Source organism: Dermacentor variabilis, chromosome 10 (assembly GCF_050947875.1).
Source record: "Dermacentor variabilis isolate Ectoservices chromosome 10, ASM5094787v1, whole genome shotgun sequence".
Classification (NCBI taxonomy): Eukaryota; Metazoa; Arthropoda; class Arachnida; order Ixodida; family Ixodidae; genus Dermacentor; species Dermacentor variabilis.
In genome coordinates this window covers 90,916,942-90,931,487 of record NC_134577.1, presented here as the reverse complement: position 1 = coordinate 90,931,487, position 14,546 = coordinate 90,916,942, and the positions used below count along the sequence as shown (strand labels likewise).

The 14,546-nt window shown below is 43.2% G+C and overlaps 2 protein-coding genes across 2 annotated transcripts in view; one reads left to right on the top strand and one right to left on the bottom strand.

Annotated features, from left to right (window-relative positions):
- LOC142560813 (FAS-associated factor 1-like) overlaps positions 1–1,312 on the bottom strand; it is a 64,731-nt gene extending 63,419 nt beyond the window's left edge. Inside the window, exon 1 of the mRNA XM_075673179.1 lies at positions 1,156–1,312. Within this exon, the coding sequence (XP_075529294.1) occupies positions 1,156–1,194 (39 nt within the window). The 5' untranslated portion in view covers positions 1,195–1,312. The remainder of the gene's footprint in view (positions 1–1,155) is intronic.
- A 615-nt stretch (positions 1,313–1,927) lies between these two features.
- The window catches only part of lft (Limb expression 1 family member lowfat), a 33,837-nt gene continuing 21,218 nt past the window's right edge, over positions 1,928–14,546 (top strand). Inside the window, exons 1-2 of the mRNA XM_075673177.1 lie at positions 1,928–2,548; positions 9,384–9,526. Coding sequence (XP_075529292.1) covers positions 2,290–2,548; positions 9,384–9,526 — 402 coding nt within the window. The 5' untranslated portion in view covers positions 1,928–2,289. The remainder of the gene's footprint in view (positions 2,549–9,383; positions 9,527–14,546) is intronic.

The following is a 14,546-nucleotide window of genomic DNA, read 5'->3' as shown; positions in this document are numbered from 1 at the left end:
AACTGCTTCTCCATTCTTTCTTTCTTATTGTACTACGTGAGGTCAAAGGCTATATCATAAAGATTGCAAAGCACGTCAATGACACTTTTACAATGGCTTCAAGGCAACTTGGCAAGTCTTTCATAAAAGCAGTGATGAATAAATAAGTGGTAGCCGACGTATTTTCCTTTCGCGTAAGCATCAAGGCAATGTGATCCTACACCAACGGTCACACAAGAATTGATGGCAAATTGGAATTAACTACGATCTCATGGGGTGTTCGTCAAGCATTAAACATAATGTGCCCCACACTCCAGTTTCTCGCTTTTGAACGTGCCAACTCCTTTGTCCTTGGCTATTTATAATTCCTACTCAACATAGTAATTTATGCGCTTCGTCAAATTTTACACGAGGCTCGGCTGCTTATTTTAGAGGAGCATTTATGTCTGCTACGACGTTCCTGTAACGATGAGACTTTCCGATACAAGGCGAACTTCGTCACAAGCAATCGGATGCCTAAATTCCGTCGCACGACAACATTCCGAAACGCAGCGCGGAGGTCACGGCGACTAGTGTCGGAGATCTCGCGCGTCGTCCGCGAGAAATCGCGTGCCCCACAGCTGTTCGAATTCCTCGTACGGAACAAAGAGACGGGGGCGAGCGCTGACGTTCGTCCTCAAGGTTCGGTAGAAAAATCACCGATTGCACAACGAGTCGCGCGTCGCGTCAGGTTTTTGCGCCACAGGCAAACCAGGGGCAGCGCCGAGCCCACTCACAACAGGTGAACGGACGGAGTCGGTGTTCCCGACCTCGCGAAGGTTTCTCTCGCTCGCGCTGCACGCTTTATCAATCAAAAGAACCGTGCGTAAAGCTCGCACGATGCGCGCAATCAGTCTGTCCGCGTTTTGAGGCCGCCTGACGCGCGTGTTCGTAGGAGATTACAGTCCGCGAGCTGCCACAGAGGCCGTGCGTGGTGGTGACGCTGCGCTTTCCGAGCTCTTCGCCGGTCAGGGTCGCGTTCTCGCTGGTGCGTCCGGTGCGTGTCAGCTCCCTAGACGCGAAATCCTTCCCAAGCCCACAGAAACTGCTCCGTGAGCGTCCGCTCCAGCGAAACCACGACTGGTACGGGGCGAAGCTGCCGCGGCCGGCTGGTGCCCTGCGACGGGTGCCCCTCACCTGAAAATCGGCCAAGATTTGGTCTCGTTGCTCAGTCATCACGTCCGTGCTGAAAGGGTCCGCCGTAGCGACCAGAAACTAGCGACCATGGCCGTGTGATGTGAACGCTCATTCTGACGACGGGCCGGCCACTGTTGCCAACGCAGGAAGAAGCGCCCACTGTTCCTGGCCGTGACTCAAACAAACAAACTATATAAAAAGTAAAAATAGAAAAAACTCTGTATTAAAGCGACAAAGAGGAAGAACACAGCTGTGGCGTTGCCATAGCTGCCTAAGTGGACGATGTTGTATCTACTATTTTATTTTCTGAATAAAACGGTGGAAGTACAAACGCCAGAGAACGAAAAAGAATGAGGTGAATATATATATGATTTAACTCGTACCTGCTGGTGTAATGAAGTCGTCCCGAATAACCACTGCATTTCTGTTTGTTTAGTTTAGCGCCTTATAGAAACCAAACCGAGCGTGACCGCGTAACTTTCCAAGCAGCTAGAGAAATTAAGCAGGATGCTCTTTTAAAATAATCGCCTCTGTTTTGAGGATAACATAAAAAAAGTATCGTTACTCAAGCGAACCTAAATTTTGAGACCATTCAATTTTTGAAAAGTAAACAGCATTTGACCAGTGATCATTTGTCACTTTGCTTTGAAGCAGTGTATGGCAGCACCTCAATTTTTACGGTTTATTACAAAATGCTTTCCGCGCGGTTCGCCCATAAAAATTACCATGGCATTTGCCTGCTTCAGCACCTAAACAGAAACAGACAATATTACTCTATGTAGTCCTTCTTTCTCACGTTTCTTTCTCTCTTTCGTTTCGCTTCGCCCTCTCTCCGGCGCTCCGCCAACTCCATTTCCTCCTCCCTTCGAACTTTTTCTCTCTCACTCCGCGCTGACCCCTCTCTTCTGCGCTCCGCCAGCTTCGCCAGCGCGGAGAGCGTCTGCAGCGTCTGCGCCCGCGGTCGCGACGGGAAACATCTGTCGGCGGAGCATCTGTGTGTTGTGTGTTTTGGTGCTGCTCGGACAAGGGCAAGGGACGGCTCGACGACCAAAAAGTGCGTTCTCTCACGTGCGCGTGTGGTGTGTGAGCTCCCTTTCGCGGCGTCGCTTCTCACGGCACGCTCCGGCTGCGGGCATGATGCGCGCGGCTGCCGCGGGATTCGGATGGAGCGCGGCTGACGCCGAGGCAGCGGCGGCTGCGACAACGGGCCCGTCGTCGTTGCAGTGCGGTGCCAGCGGCGGACGCCGAGGCGCCGGCGGCTCGTCGACCTCTTCGACGCCGACTTCCCAGCAGCAGCAGCGCGACGCCGACCAGCGTGCCAAGGCGATGCTGCGCGAGGCGGTGGACGCCGTAGTGGAGAGCTTCGCCCGGGGCCCCCAGGGCTGCAGCCGAGGTGGGCCAACGCGATCACGCCGTCGCCGCCCCTGACCCACTCGCCATAAAGGGGTCGTTCGTCTCGGCGCGGCCGACGCCGCCGGCGGCTGCACAGGGTCGTCGGCCGTCGCTGCCGCGGTCGAGACCGGTTATTCGGGTGGCAGCGGCGGCACGCGCACGTGCGCGCGCGACGCCGCACCCGCTTTTTTCAGCTGGGTATATATCTCGCGAATGACGGCGGACGCGACGGTCGACGACGACGGCGCGTCCCGTAACGACTGTGTAGCGGCGCTGCGCGCGCGCGATCGCTCGGCAAACTTTGGGCGGACGGGTCTTCATTCTGAGAGCCGTACGCTCGCCTATGCGGTATACAGACAAACCACTGCAGGGATGGCTAGCGACACGGATTAGTGCATGCCTGCCCCAAAAATTTGTGGCTGCCATTAGTTGACGAATTTAGCGTATATATAAAACCGGCGACATAATTTTGTTTCTCTCTGCACGTACTTATATATTTGACAGAGCGTCAGGAAACGCCCGAACTGTTGCTTAATTGTATTGCCCTGTTTCACGTAAAGTGTCATACGTCGACTGCTAAAAGAACCATATTGCAACTGTCGAAATAGGTTGGCGCTGTAACTAAGACTCCTCAGTAAATTAATGGGGAGAACCTGAAGAAGTACAGTTGAACGCCTCTACAGCGAAATGACCTGTATAAGGCAAGATTGACTAATCCCTGGCCCGATTTCTACCTTTCACATGTATTTTGAATGCTTGTACAATGAATACCGCTACCGTGGATTTGCCTGTACAACGAAGGAATTTAGCCATCCTCGGCGGCTTATTTGTTGCTTTGAGATGAACGTCACATAGCGGAGCCGCCACTGCCCTCCTGCAGATGTCACAAAGTGCTAGTGATGCATTTGACAAGCATGCCGATATCAGAAGTGGTCATGCTGCATTGTTCCAGGAATCTCTGAAGTCGTACGTACACTGATTGTTGTAACGCACCAATGGATGCGACGGGTACGTGACAGAAATGTTGCAGTGGATGACGGCGAGATGATGTTATAAGTGATGACGGACGATGTATTCCAAGGGACACAAATGTCAATGAAGGCGACAGTGTTAAAGATCTTGTAAATGAAACAAGAATTTTGGCAGTTGGAGATGTGATAGCGGCATTTGATGATCTGCAGCTTTATGTTGTGTAGCTGCTGCGTTTCACTGTGGCAAAGAGCGGGAACTTTAGTGCAATAAGCTTGACTGCACTCGCGCATTCTGTCAGACAATGTGCACAAAAAAATTTGTGGCTTATTTCACTAGTAGGTATCTCTTGAATTCATGGTAAATAAAGGTTTTGTTGAACTTGCTTAGCCAGCTCTAATGTAATCAGTAGCATGCTTAACTTTTGCGACGACGTGACCTATATAACGAAGAATTTTGGAGATCCTGGGCACTTCACTATAAAGGCGTTTGGCTGTATATATAACTACACAAGCTTTTCAGCCTATATTTCAGTTTAGCTTATGGGAATCATACCATATAGCTGCAAACTAAAACGAGAAGTTCAATCGCATTTTGCAATAGTTTCATGCTCCTGTGCTTTTTAAAAGCAACTACTCCATAATGTGATTTGAGGTCGTCTTTGTGGAGTACAGAAGACAGCCTCACTGGAAATGCAATGCATCTATGCACCATATACTCAGCCTAGCACCGTCCATTAATCGTAGGACACAAGATGATGTGTGTTTCAGTATTGTCTGGGTCTGTTTCATTCTTCCATAGCTCGACTAGCTTTTCATCAGCTGCACTAATTGGCTTACATTATGGAGTAGCTAATCCTGCTTAATTCTTGCCCCTGTACCCATGAATGAGCCTCACTTTGAAGCTCTTTTTTTGCAATGTTTTGTACTTATCAGGCAATGCTACGGAAATAGTTTTATTGTAGAAGTCTCAGTCCTCTTGTGCATTTGTTTTTGATATCCAACATTTTGTATGGATTAATTACTTCACATATCACAACTTGCGGATGCAAGTCAAGTCAGAAATTATTTGTGCACCATTGTGCATCCCGAATGTGACAAACAGTGTTTTCATTGTGACGACGAACGATGCACTGTGGCTGCTCGTGGTAGAAACATTGGCATTTGGCAGTAAGTAGGATCAGATCTGCAATGCCTTCCATGGAATAATTACATCATATTTTGAGATGTAAATGTATATGGGATTGATTTAATATTTCATTGAATTACATGACACATTATCCATATCTTTTTTTATTTTTTGCATGCGCACTATATTTTTAGTTGTGAACCTTGAGCAACACGAGTTGGAGTGAGAGAAGTCGTACAGTGCGAACACAAGTTAGATAAGTCCCTCTAGCCTAGTAGCGTTGCTTGCTACTGAAACAGAGCATGTTATGTAGGATGGCACTAACCCTGGCCTGACATAGGTTCTGTGCTTTTGTAACGACGCTTGGCAATCTCTTTGATATTGAGCAGCTTGAGACATATGTCTGCATTCCTGTAACTTTAGATGGACACTCCGGGTGCCAATTTGCAAACATCTAGCATAAGAACCACTAGAGGAATGTTATTGGAGTCATACCCCCTTCATGAGAACGGAAAGGCCACACAGAATGGAAGAATGTTTAAGAATACATGGATTAGTGGGCTGTTGGGATTACTTGATGCAAAAGAGAGTTGGACCTGCAGATAGACAGTATGTTGGACATATAGTACAATAGGAACTCAACCAATTACTCGCCGAATAGAAACCAAAGATAGGAGCATCCGTGTCTGACGATTTCTAAGTGGAGTTACCTTTAACCATGCAACGGCAAAGTTGCACCTTAGTAACTACTGCTTAATAACAAACTAGAAAGTTTTCATCAATCAACATCTCCGTATCAGCCATATGGTAATACTGTCACCCTCTTCCTTAGCATTTGCATTCTTGCAGAATGAAAAGATTTATCCTACTATCAGTTAATTTTTTTTTTCATTAGTAATATGCAAGTAAATCTTTTTCATGTCCAATTGGGATTGTTTAATGGGAATGATAATCTTAGGTTGCTTGGAGCTGTCAAAGCAGTAAGGAGGGCTAATTGGTTGTTAGAACTTGCATTCATATTCACAGCATAAAATTGAAGTAGACACATACACACACAGGGAAAAAAATGAAACTGATGGAATGAGTGCTGGTTTACATCAAATGAGGTAACTACACTTTTACAGTATGTGTGCAGGTGCAAACTTTGTACACAAGCGAAGGGTGAAACCTAGCATAGGGCCAGTAAGAATCCAATTGGAACCATGCTAAACAAACTGAAAACTGCTTGGCATTGAGGTGAGACCTCTTAGACCGACTGGCTATGAGTTCAAATGACTTGCAAAGTTTTCAGCCGAGTTTTTTCCACTCACTCAAATTAACCAGATTGTATGGTGTTTCTGTATCCAGTTTAGGGATCAAGTTATCATAGCAGTAGAATCTTTTGCTTAAGCCACAGTGCACGACGGTCTATCAGGCTGAGGAAAATAAAGTCACATCCTTGTACAAATTTCAATTTGGTCAGTGTGACAAATGCATGCAGTACAATTGCACATTATCTTGTGCTTGAACTTATCTACAGCCCACGTAAGTGCTTGGGCTCAAGTCTAAACATTTGCTTTACCATATACCATATGTGTAATATTTAAAGAGAAACAGATCATTGTTTACAAAAATAGCCTGTGACAGGTAGCTCAGTTATGCAACTTCTGGTTGGTTATGTAAATCGTGGTTATGCAACTTTCGAATTTCCCACAAAGTTTACGAATTTGGGCTCATTTTATGATTTGACCAATGTTATGTCAAGTTTCACTAAAAGTCAATTATTTTTGCGAAAAAGTCTCGCTCGCCAGTCTCCGACCATAGCTTTAGAAGTCTTCTGATTGTGAATTAAAGGACACGTCAGAAACCTGCTTCAAGCAAGTTTATTCAAACAATCTGCCGAAGCAGGTGGAATCAAGAAAAGCGTTAAAAAAGTCACTGCAATATTTAAAAAAGCGCATTTCTTGTCAGTTTGCAATTATTATTGTCTACAATGGCCTCCTGTTAGGGGGTCTTGACGGTAGCTCTTCAGGATCAAATAAAGTTCGTTGTCAGTCTGTCTGGTCAGTTTGTGCTATTCCAAGTATGCTGCTCCCCATGCGCTGTATCTAAAAGTAAATCATTGTTAATGACATGCGTATGCGTCTCATAAAGGCTGTGTGTGCTCAGGGCAAAATTTTAAAAAAGGGTGCATGCTAGACGCTACTCCCCTCTCCCACTTATGGTGTGTTCACATGAATGATTTTTTTTTAAAAATGTTATTGTTCACATGTTGGTAGGCGTACAAGAAGCACATAGCCCTTTTATACTGCAATAAACAGACAGCCTTCGAGACCAGAAGGCAGATACAAAAGGTTAAAGAGAAGTTGCAGTAGAAGCATTGCTGTGGACAGGCACATCCCCCAATTATTTCCTGGAAATGTTCAAAATTGTATTCCTGTCAGGGTTACCTTGAATACGATTTGAAAGCTGCGAGGACTAACTGGCATCATGGCGTCATTACATCTAGCATGGCTTCATAACTGGCATCATGCACTTTGAATGTGCCAACGGTCGGTCTATTGTGCAGCCCACTTTGTCGTTATTTTCTCTGCAACTCAGTTGTCTGCTAGCTTCTAGAAGGGCATTATAGTGGTCCAAATTCATTTAGTCCTTGCTCTGCACATCCATTTAAAATTTAACAACAATCATTGCACTCATTGTGCTACTACTTTGTGTTACGTGACCACGGAAGGTACTTGCAAATATTCTGCCAGAGCATCTGCAAAATTTATTTATTTATTTATGAATACTGCAATCTTGTACACAAGATCACAGCAGGTGGGAAACATTGTGTTAAGATACAGAATTACAGACACAAAGAAAACAAAATTGCACATAGAAATTCAACAAGAGAATACAGCGACGAGGTCAATTAACAACAATCAATTCAAATGCTCTTGAAATGAATGTAATGATGTCTGTCTGACAACATCATCCGTGAGGTTATTCCAATCAGTGATGGTCCTTGGAAAAAAGGAATATTTAAAACAATTAACTCGCGGATTTAATGGTGTTATAGAAAGAGAATGGTGATTTCTAGTTTGGTACCCCGAGGAATACGTAAGGATATTGGAGGTGTCAACTTTGAGATTATTATTAATTAATTGATAGAAAAACTTTAAGCGACATATGCGATTTCTGTTAGGAATAGAGGGTAAATCGCTTCTCCAGGACTTCTCCAGGAAAACTTATGCAAGAGAATTTCTGCAAAATGCTTCCAGTGTGTCTGTAAGAGGCCTGGATTCAGGCAGAAGACACTCATGCTCAGTAATGGTTTGTTTTATGTAAAAAAATGGCGCATTTGAGGCTGGCGTTGTGTTGCAAATGAATCTTGCACATACATATATCCACCAGTGGGAACTGACTGACGAAACCCAATTGAAAGTAAAAATGACAACGAAGCTGTTAGCGGCCGCACACATCCAGCCCATGTGGTCACATATTGCATTGATCTCAAGCGAATTAACGAAATGCGGGGTGAAAATGTAGCATCAATTCGTGCATGTATAGTGTTTTCTGGCCTGTAGTTTGTGTATATAATTGATTGGTATGAATTCTAGCTACAATAAAATTACTTCTTTTAAAATTTAAATATTCCAAAATATGGTCTCAATTTGGTTGAAAGTGCACTGCCATTGAAGAAAGATGGCACTTTTCCTGTTATTTATTTATGGCAAGCAGGGTTGCACATCTGCATCACAAAATTTGAAAGTTTAAAACTTGCCATATTTGGTGTTGCTGGCAATGTTCACCAGAAAATTTAGAGCTGTTGTTGGCAGGAATGTTGCCAGTGCGAATTAGGGACAATCATTTCAATCAGGACTAGTACTGCTCCAATTTGTCTCAGTACTGATTGGCCCTCGTGCACTTTGGCCTTGTCTTTATCTACTGCGCATGTAGAAAAAAAAAAGATTGCTATTTTTTTTTACATTCGCTCGAGGACTGTCTGGTTATAGGAGGCCAGTGTCAAAAATTAGATTGCAGACCACTTATGCTATGCAAAGTTTGTGCATCATCTCAGGGCGTATAACTTTGCAATGTATGCACTTCTGAAAGGGGGAAGTGTTGAATCAGTTTTTTTGTACGCTGGATTGAAATAATCCATCTCCTTGGTGTCTCTTTTTTAACCCCACAAAGTTCAATGTATCACTTTTCATAGACGAGTTTGATATTTCTTAATACCTCTTAATGCTGGCTTAAGCATTGAAAATTAATGCAAAACCCATAGTAGCATTTTTGGCATGCTAGAGTGGCTTTTCAGTTTGCAATAGTTAAAGTGAATGAATTACTCATTTATTATGGTGCTAATTAATTTTTAAGTAAAGCAACATTTAATTGCTTTTTTTTCTTGGTACAAATGTGCCTTCCATGGCCAAAAATAAATGTAATAAAGTTGCTCCAATTTCTCTTGATGTAAAATAGTGTTCGGGCATAGTGGAGTTAAAATGTGGCTTGTATAGTACTGTGCAGTGGGGTGTTTGTCGTGTGAGCTGCCCTCTTCACCTTCACGCTCGATGACCTCAGCTGTTCACGCACTAATGAGGGCCCCTCCTGCATTCTTGTCTGGTCACTGGCTGCATCACGTGGACTATCTTGTAATGCAAATCGAATGCTCAATACTCCAGGTCTTTCAATCTGCAATGATGTTCCGATAAATTGTGCTTGTTGAAGAGTGAAGATGCGTGCCTTCATGCCTTTCCCTTTGGCCTTGCCTGCAGTGAACGTGGTGGAGGCCCTGCAGGAGTTTTGGCAGATGAAGCGTCCCGGTGAGCCTGTCACGTACGAGTTGGTTCCTTCCTGCAGCCCGCCCTACGTGTGCTACGTCACGCTGCCAGGTGGCAGCTGTTTTGGCAGCTTTCAGGTGAGATCGTTTGGCCAGGGCTTCAGTGTTTACATAGGATCTCTGTCGATTTTAGTGAACATCCTAGTCCCGCAAAAAAATTCCTTCTGAATCACTTGACCGTCATGGTATGGTGCTGCCATCTATGGCAGGCACGTCAAGCTGTTGTGCATTGTGAAGCACCAAAGTGCAGACGTAGTTGCACTGAATGAACTGTATATATTATCTGAAGCTGCTTATCAGTTAAGTTGGATGGATGACCCAAGTTTATCCAAAACACAAAGGAGTTGGAGATCACCAGGGTCTCCGTATTAATTGAGAGCAGAAGTGTGCGAGTATTCAACATTCCAAGAATGAATTGAGTCCTTCTGTTTAGAATCGAAGCATATTATATGACCAAAAAAGCATTAGTCTTGATTTTTTAAAGCGTATACCATTATAGCTGAACATGTGCGGCTACTATATGCTCCATCTAATGCATAGCAGGCCATGCTAAGAATGCAAGAGGCACTTCTCTCACCGCTCACATTTGCGAACAGGAGATTGTGCATCACATGTGAAGGAAAGGCACAAATATGTGTCATGTAATTTAATGTAATGTTAAGTCTCATACTTTTATGTCACAAATAATAATAAAATGACGAGTGCACTGACACATTGCAAGCACCAGCCACGGTCCACTGCTTGTGCTAGTGGCCAGGACATAGCATGTCGCATACTGGAAGCATAAGGATTTGCACAAATAATATTGCGATATGACAATACGGGATCTGACATAACCTTATGCACACAACTTGTAGTTCTATTATATGAAGTAGTGATTGTGCAGAAAGTGTCGCAGAGCAAGAACAATTGCACTGTGAAATGCACGGAGTAAGAATTGTATGACCGCACTGTTTGCAAAGCTTCTGCAGTATTGCCTACTGAGTATGAAATGGAGTACTATAGGACTATTCTCACCTACTCGCCATGTGAAAGGGTTCATTCACATGCCTTACCGGTCACTTCAAGTGCCCAGCGTCAAGCAATCAATAGCTTTGGTGACCTTTCATTTCTTGATCATTGACAAACTGCCCCCTTTTGGATGGACTTACAAATAGCTTTGCAGGTAACAAAGAAAGTGAACCAGTTTTTGTCATTTTACTTTTCCTCTATGCTTTTCTGTTTCTTCTTTTAGAGCAGAGTCAACAAGACCTTCATTTAATATAGTTTGGTAAGCCATGAAGCCCCTCAATTCAGAGGCTGGCTGGTAATGGGCATCATTGCTGATTCATTATGTGGCCAAGTACCGTTGACTTTTCTTGGATCTGGCCTGAGTCAGCCACTCGGCAGATGTGGGAAGGGGGGGGGGTCGAGTTTTTAATTTTTTTAATTTATTTATTGAATACTGCGGACACGTGGTCCAAGCAGGGAGGGCGACGTATGGTACATACAAAGAAAACCAGTTTGACAAAACAAGCAGAACAATGAAAAACAAGATTAGGAAGTAGATTCAATTTATACAATTCCATTTGGTTACAGTTCGAGGAAAAAAAGAAAACTTATATGTGTTTGTTCTTGCAAAGTAAGGGGTTAATGCATCATGTCTGCGGTGGCGTGTAGTTCTGGTCAACAACTGCGATAAATGTTCAGATGGGTCAAGGGATAAATTGTTAGTGTGAAGTAGTTTAAGCAATTCAAGTCTCTGTTTTTTTCTTCTAAGTTCAAGTGGTTCAAGGTTGTTAATTTTCATAAGTTCGGTTGGAGAATCACATCTGGAAAATTTGTTAAATATAAATCTGACCGCTTTTCTCTGAATTCTCTCAAGACTATTGATATTAGTTTTTGTGTATGGATACCAAACTATGCAAGCATATTCGAGCTTAGGTCTAATTAGGGAGATTACAGATTACGGGAATTAGAACTACAGTGACCAGCTGTGTGACAGTCGAATACCCTCTTCTGAACCCGTGCTGGAAATTAGTTAAAATTGAATGCTTTTCTAGATATGTGGTTATGCTTTTTACTATGATATGTTCGATGAGTTTGCAGCATGATGACGTTAAAGAAATAGGATGGTAATTATCTACAAGTAGACGATCTCCCTTTCTGTGAATTGGTGCTATTCGGGCTGTTTTCCAGTCATTCGGTAACTCAGACGACAATAAGGAAGCACGGAATATTATAACAAGAAACTTTGATAAGGTTACAGCATATCTACGGAGAAACAAATTAGGGATATTATCAGGCCCACTTGAACATATCGGTTTTAGGTTCAGCACCATAGACTGTACACCAGCATACAATATAAAATTCACATCAAAAGGTTGGTACGCTGGGCAATTATGTGAACAATTAATGGGAGTTGAGAAGACACTGTGAAAAAACATATTAAAGTGATGAGCAAGTTCAACGTCCTCCGTAACCATCTGTCCATTTATTGTCATTTGGGGTATTGGTTTCTTTTTCTCGGCAATGTAATTCCAAAGTTTACTTGGATCGTTTGTAATAAAATTAGGCAGAGATGAGTTAAAATAATAATCCTTTGATTTACGCACGGCAAGTGCAAGCTTGTCTTGTAGTTCAGATATTAAGTTTGGCTGCGTATGGGCCTTCTTTAATCTCTTAATTTTACGTTTCATATTTATTTATTTATGTATTCAAAAAAAACCTTACAGGCCCTATGGCAGGGCATAAAGTAAGGGGGGCATATTAAACAGTAAAATGTATAAAAAGTACAAATTGCCAACAGGAACAGTGCTATAAGAAAATTACCGTGTTACACAATATTGAAGGCACTAGGAATACAAAGCAATATCTGAAGGCACACGAACACTTGTTACTGTTAACCGAGCAAAGGAATACCGTTTATGAAAATGATATACAACATGGCAAAAATGCACGATAACATACACTAGATTGGTCACTCGTGAACGGTATTAAATAGGAAAAGCATGAGTAACTGAGAGCGGAACGTGTCGGGATTAGATATGGAGGCTATGTTATCAGGGAGGTCATTCCAGAGATGGATGGCACGTGGTAGTGCCGATGAATTAAATGCATATGAATGCTTTATATGAATGATGTTGCGATTGATCCATGGTGTTTGCTCGTGAACTTGTCTTTTCTTATTTGGTATGAATTTATCAAGGCAGAAATGACACATGTCCTCAAAGCGGACCCAAAGTAAGTTAACATTATTTTCGTCAAAATCAGTTAGACAATTTTCCAAGTAATCAATCGCGCCTGCGTCGTTCGCGCGAGAATAATCTTTGACAAAATGGACACCTGGTTTTTTAGTTTTAGCATAGGAAACAAGCTGTAAGCCAACACAAACAAGACAGTGGTCGGATAGCCCCTGCTCAATCACCACCGTGAATTCATCGAATTTCCGAGCTAAGAAAACAAGGTCCAAAACTGAAGATGAAGAACCTTGCACACGTGTTGGTTCAAGAACAACTTGTCTGAGATCATGTGTTAACATGATATCAAAGAGTACATTAATATTCTGACTGTGATGTGGCCCAGGCTGAAGGCGCATCCAGTCTACACCGGGCAAATTAAAATCGCCTAATAGGATAATCTTACTGTGTAAATAGTTATTCATACGAGACCGTAATTCATGCAAAAATTCAGGAGGGGAGTCAGGAGGTCTGTAGATTGCGAATATAATGAGGGTGTAACCCCCAAGAGATACCTTTATGCATATACATTCCAACGTAGGTATTATGTCCAGAACGACAGCCTCTATCGGATCTTTAATTAGGACCGCCACACCTCCTCCCCTAGAAGACCTATCCACGCGATAAACACTGTAGCAGGGAGGAAAAATGTCTTGGTCGTTAATATTTTCGCAAAGCCATGTTTCGGTAATAACAGTAATGTGAGGGTCGTGTTGAAGTAATAGTATTTCTAAGCAATCTGCTTTATTTACAATACTTCTAGCATTAATATTTAATAATCGCACTTGCTTATTCCTTGAGGGTTCATTGTTTCATGACTGCGTTTGCAGAGAGCGACTATCTGCAACCTGTACCCATTTGTTCTGCGATTCATCCCAAAAGAAAACATGCCTGTCTACTTTGAGCTTGTCGTGTATAAGTGACACCTTCTTTCCTTGAACTTTATCGTTTCTTGCACTTTCCCACAGAAGCTTGCGCTTCTTTAAGGTAGATTGCGAGTAGTCGTTCTGGATGAAAATACTAGTTCCCTCCAGTTTTTTTTTGCATTTTGCAGTATTTCTTTCTTTTCATTAAAATTCTGAAGATACAGAATTACCAGTCGCTTGTCACCTTGCTTTCCTAATCTGTGAATCCGACCGACAGAATCACACTGTACATTCAGTTTTTCTTTAAATATATCCTTAACAACTTTATCCTTGAGTGCATTTTCTGTCTCATTTGGAATTTCAGGTATCCCTTGAATTATCAGATTTGATTGTCGGCTTCGATCCTCAAGATCTGTAAGCTTTTTAGCCTGGAAGCTGATCAAGTGCTCAATAGACTTTAAAATATGGGTGTTTGTTACTGGGGTATCAATTGTTTGCATGATTTGCGTCTGCACTTTGTTAAGCGTGCTGTAAAGTTCCAAAACCAGTTTCTCAGTTTTCAAGAAATGCGTTTTCAGTTCTTGTATATCGTTACGAAGAGTATCCTGCCCCTCTAATAACTGCTTAAGCATCTCGGTCTGTGTAGGACCGGGATTTACTTCAACATCACCGCAAAGTAGCAATTTACACACAACAAGACATCCATAAGCCATAGCAACGCATCGCAGTGAGCACGGCAGGACCATAACACCACGATAATCGCTACGCGAGGAGCCTGTATCGCAACCAACCTGCACAACGAAGAACAAGGCTCCCGTCAGTGTCATGGCAGTTCCTGGTCCGCCGTGCCCACAGAAGGAAAATTCCTGCGGCGCTTCTTTTATACGGGTGACCACCGATGACGTCACAGCGCTGCGCTAGGAGCAGGGTTGCGTCTGGAGATGACGATGAGATTTGAGGCGCGACATCACCGCCGATGGTGCATATGCGCACATCGCAGAAAGGATGTTTGCC